Source organism: Hyposmocoma kahamanoa, unplaced genomic scaffold (assembly GCF_003589595.1).
Source record: "Hyposmocoma kahamanoa isolate Upper Pololo Valley unplaced genomic scaffold, ASM358959v1 79, whole genome shotgun sequence".
Classification (NCBI taxonomy): Eukaryota; Metazoa; Arthropoda; class Insecta; order Lepidoptera; family Cosmopterigidae; genus Hyposmocoma; species Hyposmocoma kahamanoa.
The window spans coordinates 11,302,206-11,324,767 of NW_020653993.1; the positions used below are offsets into that span (position 1 = coordinate 11,302,206).

General features: G+C 35.6%; 1 protein-coding gene across 1 annotated transcript in view; it reads right to left on the minus strand.

Moving 5' to 3' along the window:
- LOC113233559 (nephrin) overlaps positions 1–22,562 on the minus strand; it is a 485,341-nt gene that overhangs the window by 157,339 nt on the left and 305,440 nt on the right. Inside the window, exon 6 of the mRNA XM_026468687.1 lies at positions 12,762–12,837. Coding sequence (XP_026324472.1) covers positions 12,762–12,837 — 76 coding nt within the window. The remainder of the gene's footprint in view (positions 1–12,761; positions 12,838–22,562) is intronic.

Here is a 22,562-nt window from a genome sequence, read left to right on the forward strand (position 1 = left end):
TATCTAAATTTACAGAGTGTAACAAAAAGGTGCGACCGTACTTCAGTTGATGACTGTACTCTAGATAACAAAGAAGTTTTGTAAAAAAATTTCGTTGTTTTCCTTTTGCAATTAACAATTAGGTTTATGCTGAAGTGATTATTTGTGTATGATTTGGATGATATCTTAAAATCAATTGATACTCCACAATGTTTGAAGACCCGCTTATTTAACCAATGTGTCTTGCCCACTATAACTTATGGGCCAGACGTGGACGCTCGCACAGAAGGCTGTATATAGAATGAGAATCGCACAACAAGCCATAGAGCGAGTTATGCTTGGCATCAAACTTATAGATCGAGTTCCGAATTCCGAAATCCGTAGACGAACTAAGGTGCAGGACATAGGAGATCCGATAACGAGTTTAAAATGGAGCTGCGCAGGACATGAGGTGGAGTAAGGCGATAACCGAATGTTATCTAAGAAATAGAAACGTGGAAGGTCCTGTGGCGAGATGGGTGGACGACATTGATGTCGCGAAGTAGATGTGTGAGACCAGCACAAGATGGCGGTGGATGGCACAAACTATGGGATGGCTATACCCAGCAGTGGGTGCACTCGAGCTGTGGATGATGTATGACTAGGAAAAAGAATAGAAAATAGAAAGAGAAGACGACCAAGAATAGCGTACAGTGAACAAATAAAGAAGAACGTCAAAACGAGCAGCTTTAAAGAGGTTAGAAGCTGGCTACGAACTGTGACGACTAGAGGAGTCTACACCGACAAGAGCCTGGCTCTTAAGTAGGATGATGATGAACGAATAACAGCTGAAGTATTCGACTCACTATTTCAACGAAACATTTCACCGAAATACCACTAATTCGACAGATGAACACTACTCCTACAGAGCTCGTGTTATATTTTAAGACTTACGTAGTTATTCAGTAAAAATTTATCACTAATCACACGTTAACCGTAAACATAAAGATTGGTTAAATATCACGTGAATAATTAAAGTGTTACAGGGGTAAGTAACCTTAACCAGACTTAAAATCAGCTATGAGCGCTTATTTTGCCTATGCACACGCTTGGCTGACATATGGAATAGTGTTGTGGGGTTCCAGTACAGATGTAACGAAGCCCTTCCGGTCACAAAAGAGGTGCATAAGGGTGCTTGCTAATATAAAAGTAACAGATAGCTGTAAACCATACTTCTCAGAGTATGAAATATTAACTCTTCCTTCCCTTTATATTTATGCGGCTTGTGATTTTGTTAGAAAGCACCCAAATCTCTTTCCATACCACTCCCGCCCACAAAACTTAAGACCAAAAATACAGCTTGCCAAGCCCATATGTAAAATTGAAATGTTTGGAAGTGGCCCTTTAGCAATGTTGGTGAAAATTTATAATAATTTACCCAATAATATTAAGAAAGAAGGAAATGTAATCAAATTTAAAAAAAACGTTAAAAGAGTACCTCATTAAAAAATGTTTCTATTCGCTTCAGGAATATTTAAATAATTAATGTAGATTATTATTTTATCTGTGTTGACGATTGTCAACCTTTTTTCTCCAATTTTTATTTAAAGTTTATTATTTGACAAAATTTAATCATTTTTCGTATACCTAGTTTAATTTTAATTTTATAACTTATTTAATTTGTCAAATTTGCCAAATTTTATTGTATTTAATTATTTTGTAATTTAAATTTTATTTAAATTCTATAAGGATCAATGTTATAAAATTATTTGCTTGTTAATAAATTAATATAATTTTAAGATTGCAGTGCCCTTGCAGGGTTCATGTTTTGGTTCATCACAACATTATTTTTAACAACTACATTTGTACAACATGATACGCAATAAAGAAAATTTGAAATTTGAATTTGAAAAAACTTTAAATATAGTTGTCTACGAACAGTTCCCGCGGAATAGTGATCTTTCGCATATATGAGAATGTTTTGTCGCAGTTCTAAGTCTTCACAGTGAGTGTGCGACTATTGCAATTTACTGTGGCAGCCGCTAAATTTATATGGCTTAGGTTGGATATGATTGGATACAAAATAAATACCGACTTTGTAAGTGTGAAATTCACCAGAACACAGTACAAATACTTGATATTCTTAAGATGAAGTTGGGTGCCTTCATTTACTAAATGACAATTTTACTGCCATTCCTTGGTCATATCAGATGTCGTGGTCCTTTTTGTAACCATTCGATACACAACACAGAGAAATACTATGTTCACCTATCTTTTGCCGTTATACAAAATCTATTTGTTAAGCTCTCGTAAAATGAATCGTTATTTATCACTCAATATAAAAGCAAGAGATGCAACAAAGCAATCTTTGAATTTCTTTTCCTCCAATCCGGTTCCAACTGGTTATTACTGGTGCAAATGCAGTTTTTTTCCCCCATTTAGTTAGATTTCCGCAAAACAAGTGCTTCGCAGTGCTTTTAGCGCTACAATGGGTCCTGGAGGACATTTAAGCACGGACTATTTTTCTGTTTGACGATGACTTATTCATTTGTTAAAGAATGTTGCAGCTAAATCCTTTTTTGTTTGAAATAAATTCAAAGAACTCTGTCGACTAGCTTCCGGTAATTGGAAATAATATTTGAACGAATGATTGAATGAAAATGTCTTCGATGCACCTTGAAAAATTGCAAGGAAATGAGATTTTATTTGCTTAAAACATGGTGCGAAAGATGGAACATACTATTACAATGTTTTACCTGAATAGGCATGCAACATTTTACATACTCAAATTTAATTAAATTATAACACTCATCGGACATGTACAAGGAGTAATCAATCAATTAATAACAATAGAATAATAAATTATCAATCTGAAACTATTAAACATTTTACATCATTATTATATTAAACAGACATGCGTATTATAATTTCATGTCCACATCTAATAATCAACAGGGAATACGCTGACACCGTGGCCGATTCGGACGTTTTTTAAATAGACTTCGGACTTAGGTTGGCCGGAGAAAGGAAAATTTGTTCAGTTGAGGATTTTCGGATGGTTCTAACCTGGACTGTTTGTGCGGTGTACATTCAAACGATGGCTTATCTCACATCGTGACATGAGCCCTAACACCTGCACCCTTGTGGATTTAATGGCGGCTGCTAGTGATGCGGTTGGCGTGGCTGAGTTCTGGGCCATCAATACGATAAGAATCATAGTATTGGCACATACACTATTCGTTTGTAATTATTTATTGTGTGAGATAAAAAAAAGGGGGGGCTTTTGAAGTTACAAGTACAGCTTTTACAAAGATTATTTTAATTTTAAGTATATTACGAAGAAAAAACGAAGAAAGAAATAGTGATGAAGAAAGTTAGAACTATATTCTTATTTGAAACCAAATTACAAAAGACTTTATCTTAAAAATTCCAATAATTGCGAATTCAAAGTTTTTGTTTAAAGTGATAGAAGATAATGTGATTTAAGTGAAAATAAAAACATAATAGAAAATATTACTGTGGATCCCGATAATTAAACGAAGACATGGCGCAAAGGAGTTGTATCTAAGCCAAAACTCTTAATAAAAAAAAATTGTGCGAGAAGTAAACAAATATCATCTACATCATCTTCATTATTATAACATAGACATGAAACATTACCCGAACCCGGCAGTTTTCTTGTTTACAGTCTAAAGCATTATTAAACAGGATTTTTATTACCTATATCGTTCCATTGGTGGGCAAATACCTTCCCATTTTTCCCATCATTCGCATCCTTTTATTCCCCATGGAATTCGATCAATTCGTTATTTACCTCTTCCTTGGCAGGCCTCGCTTTCTCATTCAACATTCCGGCATTCGAGAAATGATAAGTATTCATAAGTGATATCCTGCCTTTCAAAATACAAAACAGGTCTCCGTAATTTGCATTTGAAAATATTATACAGAGTTCCGAATCACATACAAACATGCAAAACATAAATTACTTTTTACAAAATGTCACAACTTGACGCGAATTGTGAAACGCGTTGATGTTTTTAAACTGGATGTGGCATGCGATGGAAATAAATAATTATGCCAATAGTAGCCGTAGAGCTCCTTGTGAAAGAGTTCGTCCAGAGAAGTACTGACACATTACCTATTTCTGCCGTCAAGCAGTAATGTTAGCATTACTGCGTTCCAGTTTCGAAGGGTAAGGATACTGTGAAATTACAGGCACATGGCTTTGTAAACTTTTGTCTCGATGTGCCAGGCGCTGTGTCATTGTCCTTCAGATCTTTGTCAATTGAAGCTCTGCAGCACTGCAATTGTTACGGGTAGGCATGTCGCTTACCACCAAGCGCACAACTTGTTCGTCCCGTCGCTTGCCATCAAGAAAAAAAAACACATGATGGTTTTTAGAGCTGAACGGATGTCTGTATGGTGCCCATTCCTTGTCGGTCCCTGGATGATGGAAATACTATATGTATTAACATTGCACCCAAGATCTCGACATTTAACATCCCAGAAACCAAGTCTCGTTTCTTTAGGGGTCGGCTCTCCTTGTCCGCCTTCGCTACTCCGGGCGCCTTTACGTAAGCTCAAGGTCAATACCCATCAGTGGCGAGGCGTCTATATATTCCCACCGGCTTGCCTAAAGTTTTCCACGTATTATCAAATATTTTAAAGTTATTTATTACATTTTGTGCTTAATTTTACGTGTTAATAAGTGCTGTGTTTAATTGTCGCCAATGCGCCACTTGTTAAGGCCAGTGTTTTCTGTTTTGCTCCGGCGTTACTAAAGACAATTTTCACGTGTCGCCACTTACCGTCTTCATGTCTCTTTGGACGGTTCGAATTGAAGTGATCTGTGGTCAGCTTGGTCGTCTTCCAGTGGTTTCAGATTCCAACGACTAGATGTTTTAATCATATGGCTGTCATCCTATGCGCATTAAGTGGCCATATCAACGTAAACGGTTTCCCTTCTGTTTTTCCTGTATATGTAACAATAACTAAACTAGCTATCATTAGTTCCGTGAATTCGGAAGTCACATCCAGCAACTCATTACCAACGTAACAAACACATGACAGAGGGACGAAACTCCGGGAAAGTTTGAAATTGATGTCGCGAGCAATGACGCTGGCGTCAGATTTATTTATTTAGTTGCCTGACAGTTTGCTCTGACGACTGTACCCGTACGTGAGGAAGCTGTAACTGCTGAGCGCGGGTCCCCTACGTCAGACAGTTTAAAACACATTTGCAAGGCTTATTCACACGTCGGTTTGCAGGTTTTGTACTTTAGGATTTATAACGAATATTCATTATTCATCGTTTTGTTAACCCATTTGCGCCCGCCGTGCCCAATCGAGGACACTACTTTGAGTACCCGTTTTTTTATATTACTGTTAATACTCATTACAAAAGTGTAAGTGCAAAGTAAAATAGTGAATCATGATTTTATTTTTTTTAAATTGTTTAGAATTAAATAAAAGTGGTTTTACTGTTCCTTTTGCGGGGTTAATTTACGCACACGTGAAACGCTAAAGTTAGTTGTTTTTCCTGTATGTTATTACCAACAATTTATTTATTTCCTTCCATATATTGTTGAAATATATTCGTATACTATAAAATAAAAATTATATAATTGAGTTAAATAGTGTTTTGACAACTTCAGACGGTTGTATATAATAGTGTTCCCAATTGGGGCCATTGGGCGCATATGGGGTAGTTTATTAGTTTTTCATCTATAAGTAATTTTTAACGAAATAATGACGGGTATTTGGCAGCCACAATCATTACTATGGGCTTCAGAAAGCTATTGAAGCTGTAATGGATGAGAAAGACCATGATGTGGAGATAGATTTAGAGGGTAGTGCGCTCAACGACGTAGAAGTACTATACTTATGTATCGAGATCTAATAATCTACGGCAAACTGGTAATCGAACAACTGAAACTGTCTGCAAAGGAAAAACTAAGAAATATCTACTAGTGCCAGATTTGTAATACACATGAAGAGTAAAACCGTGCCAATTATGACTATCGATTTTACCCAATCAACCAAATTCTGTTCGTTCTATGGCTTGACAATAGTATTTGCACGATGAGCTCTGATTATGATAATGTCCTTTCCCTGGTGGAAATAAAAAGATGAAGCGCTGTGAAAAAACAAAAAGGTATCCCGCGTGATTTCAAACGTACCAGCAGGATAAATCAAGCTGACGAATATTTTTGTATCGCACTGCCATTCGAGGCAAAAACTGGTGGTGTCTTTTGTTCCGCTACAAGCTGGACCTAGCCCTAGCTAATACACGGCGTTTACACCTCCTGACCAATGAGACGAAGCTAGATCAGCTACAGCAGTTTAACGGTTACATCACGTCTCTATTCGAGACACAAATACTCAAAGTTTACATCCAGCAGCTTCTTTGGTGCTAAATCTACAGTACATTGGTGATGATCCCCACGTTCAGAAGTTGGCTTAACCGTTACGATGTGCAAATAGCTGTTGAGCCACAAATGAGCGCATTGACAGCGCACCGACAAATTTTTTTGACACCGTTTGAGCCCATTGTCCCCATTTGAGGACAGCAATTTTTTTTCATATAAAATAAAATAAAAAATTTTTTTCTTCATAATTTTCTCATAAGTAGGCCATTTTCTTAAAAAGTTCACAAAAAAATTTTACTTTTTTTAACGCTAATTTGTATTTGGGCGTTAATGGGTTAAAACAGTAGTGGCTTTAACAATGGTTCATCGTTATCATTTCAACTGAAAGACATCTACTACTGGAGACAGGCCTCCCCAAAGGTTTGAACAACGAACGGTCTAATGCTGCCTGCATCTAGTGGGATTCTTTTTTTATGATACCAAGAAGTCGTGTGCTTGGTGGTAAGCGACACACTTCTCCATAGAGTTGTAGTGCCACAGGGCACCGCTATTGCGCCCGTCACCCTGAGACATAAGTTCACACATGTGCCTGTAATTTCACCAACATTTCTGACAACATTCTTGAATTCTGACATACTCGTAGATTATGAAAAAGAAATAAATGACACTCTAACCGCTCACGCGATGCGCTCCTCCTACCGCAAAATGGCGGCTATTTGGTTTCGCAAATTAGAAAAGGATTCAGTTTAAATACTAGTTTTTATAAATAAAAGTTATTATTCTGCATTGCTAAATAAATACCCTCCGTACTACCAACAAAAACATCTCAAATAAAATGCAGTAATACACCGCAAATCCTGCATTTAAAAAGCACTAATTAAATTTTTGGTGTACTTGGATAAATATGATAATATTCCGTTTGAGTGGTTCTAACGATTACCATGAAATTACTCCTTAAACTATAGTTTATAAACATTCATATTCAGGGTAAACTTAAAAAACGCTACTGACGGTATGTTTTCAATAAATAAACACCGAAATCACCAGCCCAAACAATAACACACACGATAGTCGCGACGTATTTTTGAAGTTGTTTATTTTTTTCAATGACAGACCCAGGCATTAAAAACTTTATGGTTTGCTAGAGTAGTTACCGAAATAGCAATTAATATTAGTTCTTTTACCTGTTACAACTTCGATATCCGGATAAATCGGTATAAAATCATCACCGGCACCTCTAGGTGTGGTATGCGTCTACGGCTGCATGTATCGCGTGAGCGGTTATGTAATATTATTGACTGGCTTAAGAGAAATAATCTGAAAGGAAACGTTTCAAAAACAAAGCTCATACAATGTTATAATTATAATGGAAAGCCCCAGACACTCTTTGTAAGTTGTAATGGAGATGAAATTGTAGAATGTTCATCCAGCAATTTTCTCTGCCTAGTATTGGACTTTCAACTGACATGGAAACCACAAGTTGATTCAGTATGTGCAAAGCTAAGACTGCTTGCTTTTATAAAATTCAAATTCAAAATTCAAAATAATCTTTATTTCATAGGTAAGCATTATTACACTTGAAATCGTTACAATGGTTAAACTCTACCGCTCATTCGTAAGGCAGATTCCCCTGAGAAGAATGAGCAAGAAACTCTACGGGTTGCCCTTTGTAAATAACATTTACAATGTTTTTTTTTATTTGAAACATCAGAGATCGAGACTACCTCCATGAGCTTAACGGGTTACTACCACGGATTTTTGTCATCCAAGTACGCAGAAATTGTATAATAACCTTTAGTATAAAGTTTTTGTTTCACTATAGTTTTAAACCTCGTGAAAGGCAAATTTTGTATATCAACCGGAATCTTGTTATAGAAGCGTATACATTGCCCCTTAAATGATTTTTTGACTTTGTGAAGACGACTATCAAGAAAAGCTACTTTATTTTTATTCCTCGTATTAATGTTATGTCTGTCACTATTTTTCATAAAGAAATTACTATTCCTTTTAACATAAATTACATTTTCATAAATGTACTGTGAGGCTAGTGTAAGAATGTTAATTTCCTTAAATTTATCTCTCAAAGATACTTTGGGGCCCAGTTTGTAAATTGCCCTAACTGCACGTTTCTGCAGGACAAAGATTCTATTGATACCGGCGGCATTACCCCAAAGCAAAATGCCGTATGTTATTAGACTGTGAGAGTAGCTGAAGTAAACCAATCTAGCGGTTTCGACGTCTGAAAGTTTCCTTATTTTTTAATCGCGTACACTGCAGAGCCGAGCCGTTTTGATAACTTACTTATATGGGGACCCCATTGCAATTTAGCATCTAATGTTATACCTAGAAATACAACTGTATCCACAAGATTAAATTTTTCGTTTCTAACTACAATGTTTGTAACCGTCTCTCTAACATTGGGTAATGTAAATTTCACACAATTTGTTTTTTTCTCATTAAGAAGTAGGTTATTAACAGCAAACCAATCAACTACTTTTGATATAGCATTGTTCACATCGTCGTAGCAACATTGGTGCCTTTTAACTTTAAATAATAAGGAAGTATCATCATCAGCAGATAGGAATTGCTATAACGTGTCCATACAAATATATAATGCTTTGCCTGCAGCTGTCGCAGATTTACCTATAAAAATATTTAAAAAAAGTTATTTGATTTGCTATGTGATCTGTGTTCAAAGATTTTTTAATAATAAAAAGAAATTGACATTTTGTTTATACTAGTGCTGTTCTTACTTAATTGATATTGTTTAATTTACGATTTTATTGCTGTTGCTATTTATTGGCATTTTTACGTAATTTTATTAGACATTGCTTATTTGACAAATTATATAATTTTAATTTATATTTATATTTAACTTCAATTTATTTTAATATTTGCGTGCTAGTATCTGGTTCAACACGTGTTCTTGATACCTTGTATAATAATATCTTTTGTTACCGTGTTTGCTTGCGAATAAATATTTAATTTAATTTAATTTCATTACATTTCATTCTTACCCTTCAAGACTGGAATGCAGTAATGCTCACATTAAACTCACAAAAAGTAACGCTCACAAAAAGAAATGGTACGAATATAAACAAAGTGTTATTTGCACAAAAAAAAATGTATACGTGCAATTACTGGTAGGACTCCGCTTGAATCCTGTAAACCTATATTTAAAGATCTTGGTTTCTTATCCCTGCCTGCCTTATATATTTATGAAGCCAGCATTTTTGTGAAAAATAATTTACATTTGTTTATTAAGAGTATTGACGTGAACCATCGAAAGTATAGAAATCCCAAGACTAATTTTTTTTGACGTACCTAAGGTAGAAAAATATAATCAAAATTGTTTGTGTATGTGTGTCAGAATTTACAATAGATTACCAAATGACATTAAACACTTGCCCATTACATTATTTAAGACTAAATTATATGAATTGTTAAAGAATAAAGTATATTACAGTATTAGGGAATTTCTACAATAAATTTTATGTAAAAGAATTTGATTTAAATTAATTATATAGAACATAATGTAAATGTAACCATGTGACGACCTATTTTTCATTTATTTTGCATGCCTAAATTATCTTCGGGCGAAACATGCTTGTACTTATATGTATATTACTGTGTTATCATGACCACCATGTTTTATGCAAATAAACGATTTGACTGATTGATTACAGTTTGGTGGTAAAAATAGTTAAAGTGACAATACCGTCTGGACGAAATCTTTCACAAGGAGCTTTAATGCTACGGTTGTATTTATATGTATAACTCAGAGAATTTCCTAATTTGAGTGCAGGCAATTAGTGTGGTGTCTGGTACATGATTATTGTTTTATTAAATATATATGTACACTAAGGTATTGCTATATGAAACCCAACACCCGTTTCCACTAGGTTCCAAACCTCATGGTTTTGATTTCGGTAGCAAAGGAAATTAATATGGAACTAATTTCATGGTGCCTGTCACCCGTGACACGGGTCAGACCTTATGCTGTGAACCCGGTATAAGTTTGTTTTGGGCTAAATTATAGTAAATATATTTTAGCTTATGTATTGATTAAATTCAATTATAAATATCACTATGTGACACGATTTCCTTTTCCGTGTTATCTATGTTATTTTCTAATTGGTTTCGTTGTTGGTATATTTTCTAATTGGTTCTAAATGTGTAACGTATCGATACCGAACCACATTTTTATTTTTATTTATTGTTATTTTTGTAGTATTATTATAAATAGCTAGAATTTAGTTAATGATAGTGTTACAAACGAGTCACATTAGTGTAATTTTTATAATAATTATTATTTTTTTATTGGTATTTATTATTATTGTTTTTTATTTCTTTCGTTTGTAACTTTTAATTTATTTGCTTAAACGATTAACCGGTGTCAGTCCGGATAAAGAAAAATTGAAATTTCCGTACCATTAAGAAAAAGTAGTAAGTTTCGAGTTTTTGTTTTTATTCAAAGACAAAAAGGGAACATAATTATTTCAAATCAATAAATAGTACACACATCAAAAGTCTCTAGAGATCAAACACGTTTTTGCTAATAGGTTATTTTATATATTTTTTATAACACCAATAAGGTATTTTTGGTCAATTTCATTTTCAAATTCATGTAATAAAATTTACCAAAAGAAATCCTTTGATGTTAAAAAAAAACCAATTAAAAAAGCTAATTTTCAGAAATTGGCAAAAACGTGCGTTAGCCCTAGACGCGTTTGAAGTGTGTATATTTCATTCATAACTTTACAAATTGAAGACGAAGAACCTAAAAAATGTATAGATTTGCGTAATTATGTAAATATATGTTCTATGTAAATAGGCTGCTAGGTAAATAACAGTGTGACAGTCATAAAAGCAATGTTTTAGGTGTATAGCTACTTATTTCCACATACTTGGTGCTCCCTTAAATAGAAACCAATATTGTCTATCTCTCTCTCTCTCTCCCATCTGAGCGTTGTCCCGGTTGCGTCCTCAGCAGTGTTGTTGCGGCGCCCGGGGTCCGCTTTCCTGCTTTTTCTCCTCCACTTTGCACGGTCTTCGGCATCCTTAGTGGTGAGACCATTGGCACGCATATCACCCTTGGCGACGTCAAGCCAGCACTTCTTGGTTCTGCCCCTTCTACCGGGGCACGGCGAAGGTGGCATAGCCAGATATTTGTTTTCCACGTAGCATGCCGGTTTCCGTAAGATGTGACCGTACCAACGTAGGCGGCTTTCTTGCAGTTTATCTGCAATGTCACGGACGTGAAGGCCGCCGCGGATGCGGGAGTTTCTGGCATGGTCTTTCCGTGAAACTCCACACATCCAGCGCAGCATCTTCATTTCTGTGACACGCAGCTCCTGCTTATGACGCTTAAGTACGGACCACGTCCAGACACCAATATTGTCACACCAGAAAAAAACCGTTTTTGAAAATGTGTTACTTAGGTATTTTACGAATGACTATTGATTATTAACATAATAGTAATGTAATGGATTTCCCTATGACATGTAATTTTTTAAATTTTAATTGTTTTCCACTAAATTAATATTATTTTATTTGCTAATTTAATTTTTTATTTTATTAATTGTAAATTTTAGTTAATTAAAATTTTTACTTTTGACTAAATGATTATTATTTCAGAGAATTTCATATTATGTATTTTGAATATTTTGATGTCTTGATTTTGAAAAATTTTAATGTACACTTCACATAGTTCACCACACTCAGTTGTTACTAATATAGTATGGTTAGTAAGCACTTACAAACTATGGACCTATGCTCTTTGAGAATAAAAGATGTAATTATTATTTTATTAACCTTAATTAAAATTCACAAAATAACGAAACGTGTTTTCACAAGTCCGATCGTTATTTTACTTCATTTATTTTAGGTGTAATTTGAAAAGAAAAAATTAGTCGACTGTTGTTTTTTCTCATTTATTTGTTTTATTTTCTACTTCTAGTTTCTCGAGTGGTTGGAGATTGATTTTCCTTTATTAGCGGGCTTTACACAGACACTATATTGCACGTGATACAGTAAACGTGCGCGATCGAGCGGGCGTGTAAAGACGTTAGTAGGAAAAGGGAGAGATCGCGTGATTTCGCTCATCATTGCCTTGTACACTTTTCTGTTGTAATAAAAATGAATACGAGCAATAGCTCGCAAAAAGAAAATAATTTAAAAACGTCAAACAGAAAATAGCGCACGACTGCGCGTGCTTGTTTTCCTGCGCGCAATTCTGTATGCTCCCAGGGTGAGTGTGTGAAGAATAGCCCCTATTTTAAATTTTGTAACCAATTGAAAAAAAAAACTATATTTATTCAACTTTGATTTGATCAATATTAAACTGTTACAATTGTTAATCAAGTAACAGGGGATGATAAGAAGAGTCATAAAGTGTTAAGAAGTAAATAGGAAATGTAATTTGTTCTATCTTACCTTGACACTGTAGTGTATCTCGTCGATTTCGGGTTCCCGTTAGCACTTTCCACTTCTTTAACTTCTTCTTTGGACACTAAAACAAAAGATAAAAGATATTTTTAACAATGAACTTTAAGGCGAGTGTTAGGACTTCTAATGAATTTATACATATAGATATTTATTAATATTCATTTTTTAAATAAAAATGGAAGTAAATACATGTTACCTAATACATGGACTTCCGCAAAGTAACACCTGAATCTAAAATTACCCATGTAACGCCTTTATTTTATCAGTATTGTATGAAACAATACACTTTTTTTATCAGATTAAGTAACGGGACGAACAGTCGTGCGTTTGGTGGTAAGCGACACGCCTGTCTACAACTGTTGCAATACCGCTCAGAGCTTTAAATTGCAAAAATCTGTGTTTTATTTATATAACATTTTTATTATTTTAGACTCTCGCCTCTGGCAAGGCCTAGAAGATTAGTTATGAAGTATTGAAGCGACACACACGACGACGCTGACAGGAATTAACTCACGTGCGGACAAAACAATTGGGATTATTTCATTGCAGGCCAAATTATTATAATCCTTGAACGTATATACGCACTATAACAGATACCAACCCTAGGGAAGAGGATATAGACATCCGCATCCAGAACACCCTACGATGTAGTGCACAAAGTGTTGGTGTCCAGACTTCTGAGCCCTCAAGCCAAAATTTGAATCTACAAGACCGTCATATGGGCCGTCCTTACGAACGGTAGCTGGAGAGTTCGCACTAACGCTGAAATGGAAGAGCTCGTCGTTCAGCCAAACATCATTGGCGAGACCAAAGCGTACAGACTTCGCTGGCTCGTCTATTTAGAAAGGATGAGGATTGGAACGTAAAGAGAACCTATCTGGGTCGACCTACTGGACGAAGACCGGTTGGTCGTCTCAGGGACCTGCGCGAACTACAAACCCTCAATTGACGAGAGATTGGGTCACATTTTGGGTCGCTGAGTCAGCAAAGTAGTAGCAGTATAGGACGTATATTGGATTGACTATCACGATAATGAAAAATAAAATAGTAAACAAAACTTCTAAGTTAAATATTTACAAATCGTTTAAATGTTCGAGTTCGCAAGCGTCTCGAAGTCCATCAGATGATTAACTTTGTGTTTACTTAATACCTAATGATGTCTTGTTAAGTAACATTCTCCTAAACGTTACAACACAATTCATATTTTATGGGCATTCTAGGAAATTTTATTACGGGTAAAGTTGGTTCCCTGTTGTTGTTCATATAATAAGAAGGATTTACAAATACAATTTCCTGTCGAGTCTGTGAGTTAAAAAATGCAGGTGGTTTAAAAATATTTAATAGCAGAGGTCCGTACAAGACTCGAAATTGCATTCTCTTACTTGAAAGGCAGGCGTCTCAACTTCGACTGTAGTAGCTGGAGAGCTCCGTGTGGAAGAGTTCGTCCAGGGAAGTACTGTCACCTTACATATTTCTGCCGCCAAGCAGTAATGTGAGAATTACTGTCTTTCTGTTTTGAAGGGCAATTCTGGTGAAATTATAGGCACAAGGGACATGTCAACGTATGTCTCAGGGTGACAGGCGCAGTGGCAGTGTCCCTCAAATCTTTGTCACTGCAACTGCTGTGGACACGCTTGTCGCTTAACATCAGGCGCTCGAGTTCGCTCTGTGACTTGGTATCATAAAAAAGAAGAAAAAAGATTCGCTCTTCGGTTTTAGGCTGCTAACATTTCATATATGCAGTTAATTGACTGCATGCAGTCGATCTCGGTTGCTATGTCGGTTAATCAATCTGTTAGCAGCTTTAGTGTTTGCTACACATAGGAAATGAAAAAACCGACCTCGAAAGTTCGTAGAATTACATCTATTTACCAAGTTTTACTGAAATCGGCTATCGGAAAGTGCGCGAAACCGGATTCATCGCCTAGTTTGCCATCCTTAGAGGTGGAATATTATTTCAAATTTAAATGGGACCAATATTGAGATACCCTCTTTCCGAAAAAAAAGAAGAATCATGAAAATCGGTTCACAAGTAATTGCGAAACACACATACGAATTGAGAACCTCCTTCTTTTGACGTCGGTTAAAATAGATCATAACAATATTATTAACGTGCCAGACAACTAGGATAATGAACTGGTTTCCAACTAGTGAACCAAAAACTGTGGATACCAGCGGCACTACGTAAATTGTACATACTGTTAATCAAACCCAAGGACATTACACACCATTAAAACACAAGCCAACTAGGTACTATTATAAACAGACAGCAAAGGTTGACTAACACCATATTTTCATTAACGTACATAGGGGTATAATAACACTAGTTCCCCAAGGGGCAATGTGGTAACTGCGGCTGAAATTACGCTCAAGCGACCCCAAGTGAACGTTTTGCCTTACTACAGTCATTTTATATCCTTTTCTGTGTGTTATGCGTGCAAAGTATTACATAGTTTCTGTTGAATTCAACTTTAAATACCACATAGTTGTACAAATTAAGTAACAGTAGAGCTCCTTGTGGAAGAGTTCGTCCAGGGAAGTACTGCCATCTTACACAGAGCTTCAAATCGCAAAGATCTGAGTGGCACTGCCATCGCGCCCCTCAACCTGAGACATAAGTTAACAAGTCCCATGTGCCTGTAATTTCACCAGCACCCTTACCCTTCAAAACCGGAACACAGTAGTGCTGACGTTACTGCTTGGTGGCAGAAATAAAGTGGCAGTACTACCCTGGATGAGCTCTTTCACAAGAAGCTGTACTGCTATTAAAAAATCTATCTAAAATATATCTACTAATATACATATACTTGTATAGCATTATCTCTGAGAAGACCTACGCTCAGTAATGAGATGGTTACGTAATTGTACTTTCCATACATTGTGTTTGTCCAGGGGAGCGGGCAAACTTCTAGTTATTATAAGTTTAACTTCAGATTTTGCAGCTGAAATATTGTACTTTGTTAACTGTAGATTGTAAGAAAATCAGTAAGCCATATTTGTAACTTGACATCATTTTTATATGAAGCCAATTTGTAATGCCTCCGTGGCCGAACGGTTACCATGCCGGACTGCCACGCAGAGGTCCCAGGTTCGATTCTCGGGCCGGGAGAAATATTTGTATGGCCTACATTTATTTCTCTCGTGAGTTTGGGTGTAATTTATGGTTGTCTATGTGTGTGTCCATGGCACCCGCGACACAGGGTTTCCCTAGTGCGGGGCTATGTTGAGTGTGAGCGTTATTATTATTAATGCATATTCAGTATATGAAGCAAAACAAACTGATTATCGTCATTCTTCTTATTTAACAGATTTTGCTGTTTCGATGCTACATTCATAATAGCACATACAACTGTATACACTATTTCTGCCGCCAGGCAGTAATGTGAGTATTATATATGGGTGCTAGTGACATTACAGGCACATGGGACTTTTTATCTTATGTCTTAGAGTGCCGAGCGCAGTGGTAGTGCCCCTCAGATCTATGCGATTTAAAGCTCTGAGTGGCACTGCAATTCTTATGGTCAGACTGGTCGCTTTCCACCAGACGCACGACTTATTCATTCTGTCACTATCATAATAAAAAAATATGATTATAAGTGACGGAACGAACAAGTGCGTCTGGTGGTAAGCAACACGCCTGTCTATAGCTGTTGTGACATAAGTTGACAAGTTCCATGTGTCTATAATTTCACCAGCAGCTTTCTAAACCGGAACGTAATAAAGCTCCCATTACCACTTGACGGCTGAAATAAGTAACGTGACAATACTTCCCTGGACGTCTTTCACAAGGAGTGTTACTCTACCTATTGATTACAAATGATGCATTGGATACGCCTAAATTGTACTTAGTTATAAAACTTGACTTACTTGATTAATTTTCTCTACAATGTATCAACAAACATTTGAACGTGGATTGCTTTACCTCTTTAATGTACCTAGCTATAGTTTAACTTAAATGTAGTATGTTTGGAAAGTAGCTTTGTTATGGACTTTGTAATTTCAATTTCAAACGCGAGTTCAAATGTACTTAACGATAATAATAAAGGTTTATTTAAATTACAACAAACGTTACAATCTTATAAAATAAAAATTTTGATACGTAATACACGTAACTGAATTGTAATTAAATTATAATAATGTAGCATTGACTTACAAATAAATGGACGACGGGTCTAATACAAAAACCACGAAAAAAACGTCTCAAGTCAACCTATTTAAACTTAGTGACATGTAAAGGAATATGAAAAAGCTAAAACGTTGAATTTAAATTGTAATGTCATCGCAGTACTGTCTAATTTTGCTTGCTTCGCTGTCAGTCGAACAAACGAAGACTAAAGCGTGAATGACGCTCTGTATACGATTTTAACGCCCTATAAGTTCGGACACTTTTTAGCGCGGACCCAACGTCTATACAATTGTAAGTCAATGCAAATAAAATAAAAAAATGTGGATGCGAATTATAATAAGTACAACATAAATAACATAATTAGAAAAATAAAATTGTCATATGCCTACAGCGTTTTCAAATAGTTCACTCTGTTTGTATGTATAATTTAAAGATTTTTTTGACAGTACACAGTATACACATGTTACTTTGTTTCTGAAAAGTTTACCGATTCCCCATTAAAATTACAATTTTACAAACAAAAACAACAACAAGTTTAATTTTAAAAGTTTTTTTCGTATCCACAATTTGCATTATGTCTGTTCGATAAAAGTTTTCACTTGACCCGTGACAATTTACGAACTTGTCAGAAAAACTGTTTATTAAAAAAGTTTACGAAATTGTTATTAAGAGAAAAAAAAAAAAAACGTTTTTCTGAGTATAGCTAACACCTAATAATGAAGTCAATTAGCCTAGTGAAGGTTAAATAAAAATCCAAAATATTGATCTGTCATATTAGACATCGTCAACTTCAGAAGAGGATGTGATTAAAATACGTTGCTTACATATTTTTCGCTTCAATAACTTAAATTACATTAGTGCAAAAGTAAAGCAAAGCCGTGACGAAATTGAATAAGAAATTAATAAATTCATCTTCGCTATAAAACATCGAAGCTAATTACCAACTACGAAACTCCGAACCTCTTAAAAGGGAATTTAATAAGTCCCACCGGATCCGGACGCGGAAGTGACAGATATAGAATGGAAGCGTTTAATTGGTTGTTGAGAATCCCCATTTTACCAATTGGAATGCTTGATTGGATTTCAGAATTTTCGGTTCTATTTACGAAATATTTTTAACGGTTGTTTGTTTTTTTTTTTCGTTTATCATCAAAAGATGTTAAGTTCACAAGATAAAAGGTGACCTGTGCTCCGTAGCGAGTTTAATTGCTAATTTCATAATTATGATTACTATTTTATATTTTACATATACTCACGCCTTTGGATTCCCAATGAAGTAGGCAGAGATTGTCGATCGACACTACAATATTGGAAATATCTTATAAAATTTATATTTCATGTTACTAAAAAAAACCAAAATTTCGGGTTATTAAATCTATTATTGTTATATCATTTTCTCTCAATTCGACTGAAAATTACAAGGAAATATTCCAGCTCTAAAAGTGGCAAACCAGGTGATGAATCCAGTTTAGCGCACTTTCCGGTTATCGATTTCTACAAAACTTGGGAAATAGACGTAATTCCACAAACTTTTGAGATCCATTTTTTTACTACTATTCTGTACTTTCTGACTCTGAAAGCGGTCCTGCTCGATACGGCACGTATCACGTCGAATCTTTGCATCGATACAAACGCGCGATTGCATCGATGCAATCGATAAATCCCAAGTGTAGCGATGCATTCGCGCGTCTATACCGATGCAGTTGCGTACTTACATCGCGTTTGCATCACTGCTTAAAACCGCGCGTGTGTGTAAAGGTAGGCGATTACTGACGTCGTATTTTTTACTAATTAAAATATCAAATATGATGCTACTCAAACTTTGTTAAATTGGCCTGAAGGTCTTGCGACCGGGCAATAAATCTTCTGCGTATAAATCTGTGTACAGTCTAGGCTCTCGGGTTTCTCTCAGAGAAAAGTTTAAGGAGACTGGTATCATGACTGTGGCATCACAGTACATTTACTCAAATATTTTATATGCCCGTAAAAATATACATAATTTCAATAAGAAAGAAGATATCCATAATATTAACCTTAGAGCTAAGTCCAAACTCATGGTACCACGATTTCGTTTACCTAGGTAAACAACTCTTTTATGGGGAACTGTATACGTTTTTACAATGAGATTCCGGAGCGCATATTAAGTTTATCATTTCTTAAGTTTAAAAACTACGTTAAAAATATTTTGATCGAAAAAATATTTTACCAAATTGAAGACTACGTGTTAGATAAAGATGTATGGAAAGACGACACGGCTCCAGAATCCACACAAATTAGATTCAAAGTGTATTCCATAGCATTTAAGTTTTTTTGAAAAATGCAATCCCTAGAGTTTCTTGCTCGTTCTTCTCAGGGAGGTCAGCGTAGGGAACGAGCTGTAGCTTAAATGTGATGTTTTCAAGTGTAAATTTATTTTACCTATGGAATAAATAATCTTTGACTTTGACTTACAAAAAAAAGGTTGGTTAAAATATTATAGTCCTCCTCCTCCCTCCTTGTTTAGTGGCGTTTGTTAGCTTTCATTTGAACTTGTTGCCATGGATTTTCAACAAAATATACATTAAATATTGGTTGTGTTTAGTTATTTTATTTACTTGTCGAAAAAGTATTGTACGCAATCTTACATAATTAGGCCACGGTTCTCGACTTTAAGAGTGGTTGCACACGGTGACATTTATCTGCGATGCAAACCCGCGACTGTATCGATTCAAACCCGCGATGCAATCGCCTATAAATCCCAAGCGTAGTGATGCAATCGCGCGTTTGTATCGATGCAATGGCGCGCATGCATGTATCGCGCGCGCGTGTAAAGGTAGACGATTAGCGACTGGCGCAAGGGAGGTAATTTATTTATTAACGCTAAATACGAAAAAAATAAAGTACATTTAATAATTTATGAAAGCCGGCATATAAAATACAAGAACACACTCATTTTTAACCGTAAATTTCACTCGACTACGGACGCGAAATTATTTTTCTCTTATTTTAAGGAGGGCCCTTCAGTTCGCTCCGTCGTTTGTTGAACGACCCTCGTTTTAGGGTTCCACGCATAATGGAAAAGCGGACAAATAACTGTAACGTAAAAAAAATTAATGGGCGCCAATTTCACGAACAAAACACGCTTTGAAGAATGAGCCTTCAATTGTGTAATTTATTTGATATTAAAATCCTTTAATTATTTATTTGTAAAATTTATCGGAATTCTCGTCAAAATTAATACAAAGATCAAAGTTATAGAAAAACTTTTCGACCCGATGGGGCTTGAACCTACGACCATACTGCACCGTAGTATTGCTCTTACCAACTGATCTATGTTAATTCGAAGCTGCTAGTGACATCCTGGTGAGAGATTTCAGAAACTGCGGTGAAAAATGGTGTTATGCAGTATGACAGTCGACCACGCCAGTCCAATACGGATTATCGACACACATTAATGAATTTTCAATGAAAACTCTGTCACAAAGCCTGCAAGGATTTCATCAATTTTCATGGATTATTACATATACGTTTATTCAATATGATAGCAGTCGCGTTTGTTTAATCTGAGCACAATTTTGCGAAAATTGAGAAAAAAACTGAGCGAAATTAACTTTGTCGTTTTCAGCAGAGTTTTGTGAATATTTTCCGTTTATTTTAGTCTTGACCTATGTGGAAATTGATAATTCGTAAATAGTGTGGTGATTTTCTATTCAAACATTACTGTTTTACGGCTTAGGAGTTATTCTACCGGCCCCCTTGCTCTTTCTAGATGAAATACCTGTACAGGATTATTAGTAATATAAGACTAATGACCTCGCAGGACTACATGACAACAACTTTCGTATATAATATATTTAAATGAATCGCTCTAAACGGTGATAGCTTTGCGCAGTAGCAAAATAAAGCACGACTACCAAAAATATTTTTAGGAATGTCAGCCACGCGGTAGGCGTCGCTAAAAATACAGATTTAAAAGTACAACAAAATCTTTTTTTTCGCACTAGGGAAACCCAGTATCGCGGGTGCCATGGACACACACATAGACAACCACAAATTACACCCAAACTCACGAGAGAAATAAATGTAGGCCATACAAATGTTTCTCCCGGCACGGGAACCGAACCCGGAAACTGCGTGGCAGTTCGGCATGGTAACCGTTCGGCCACAGAGGGAGTTTTTTAATAAGCCTAGCTGTCCCGCGGTTGGGAAAGCCTCCCTCTCTTTTTTCTTTATTTTCGGGTTTGGACAGCATCTGGCCAGTCCTTCAAAAAGGATTAGGTCATCTTGTCATTATTTTCGGTTTTTGACAGCGTCTGGCTAGTTCTTTAAAAAGGAGTCTAGGTCATATTATTTAGTTTTATTTATATATAATTTTAAATAAATAGAAAGATTAATACAAAGATCAAACAATTAGAAAAAATTCCTTTGATCCGGCCGGATTCGAACCGACGTCCCCTAGCAAACTGTGCTAACCAAGCCACGGAACGAACCAGCGGACCTCACGAATCTTTCTATGTGCTTGTGTTGAAAACCAAATACAAAGATCTAACATCTTTGCAGTTGGTTTTCAACGAATTTTTAGCCGTAGCGCCATCTATGAGAAATCTATGAAAGTATTTCGTCACCAAGCTAGGTAACTTTACAGCTATCAGCCTAAAGTTAATACAAAAAATAATTGAATATCATCGTGGTTAAACATTCTGACATTCAATAAAAATTTAGATTATTTTTGGTTAATTTTGTTTATATTGTTTTGTTACAAGGCATGAAACAAAAGCTGTTGCTTAAGATGTTAGTAATATAATCCTGCATGTTTGATAGTATCTTACAAATGACTAGCTCGCATCTTCTGAAACCATAAATTTTTTAAAAAACCACGGAACCCTGCTCATTGCATTCCACGTTTCCACCCCAGTGGGTCGAAAAGCGGATATTTTCCAGTACCTTCAACTTATTTCTTTCATAAATATTAAAAAGTGTTCGGAATTGAAAGAAATATTCAGTGTCTTAAATGTGCCTCCCAGCCCACTGTGCTCCTTTGTAAGTTATTATTTTGTTTGTTTATTGTTATGATTTCCTGTTGTGTTGTTTTCAAGTCTTTGAAATAAAAAAGAAGACTTTGGTCATCTAAATCAATTTGTCTATTTTGTATTAACAAATTTGTTTTGGTTTTGTTTAAATTTTCTTTGCTTTATTTCTTGTTTTAATAATGTCGTCGTCGTGTCGTCGTTTAGCAGTAATAATTCATTTTAAGCCCTGGTCCACGTTTGGCAATAAGCTCATATATTGAACGTTCTAATCAACGAAAATTAAACGAAAATCTCGATTTTCCAAATGTAAACTTATTTTCAGAAATTTTATTTGCCAGTTCCCGACAGTTAGCTTTTTCGTTTAGTGACTTTATTGGTTTCAACGTGCGCCATATGTACTGTTGTCACCACGACTCAGCACATTAATCCCCGTAAGACGTCTCTCTCCTGATTTACTATCGGAACTAGCATTCGGAAAAGTTTACAGAGCATTTTGGATTTAGTAATTTACAACTTTAGCTGTAGTATTTTTACGATATCAAGTGATGTAGTAGTTGTTCACCTGGTATTGCTTGGTTAGAGTGACACTGAGAGCTTTAAATAGCCACACTGTCACCCTGAGACATAAGTTTACAAGCCCCACCGTTACCCTTC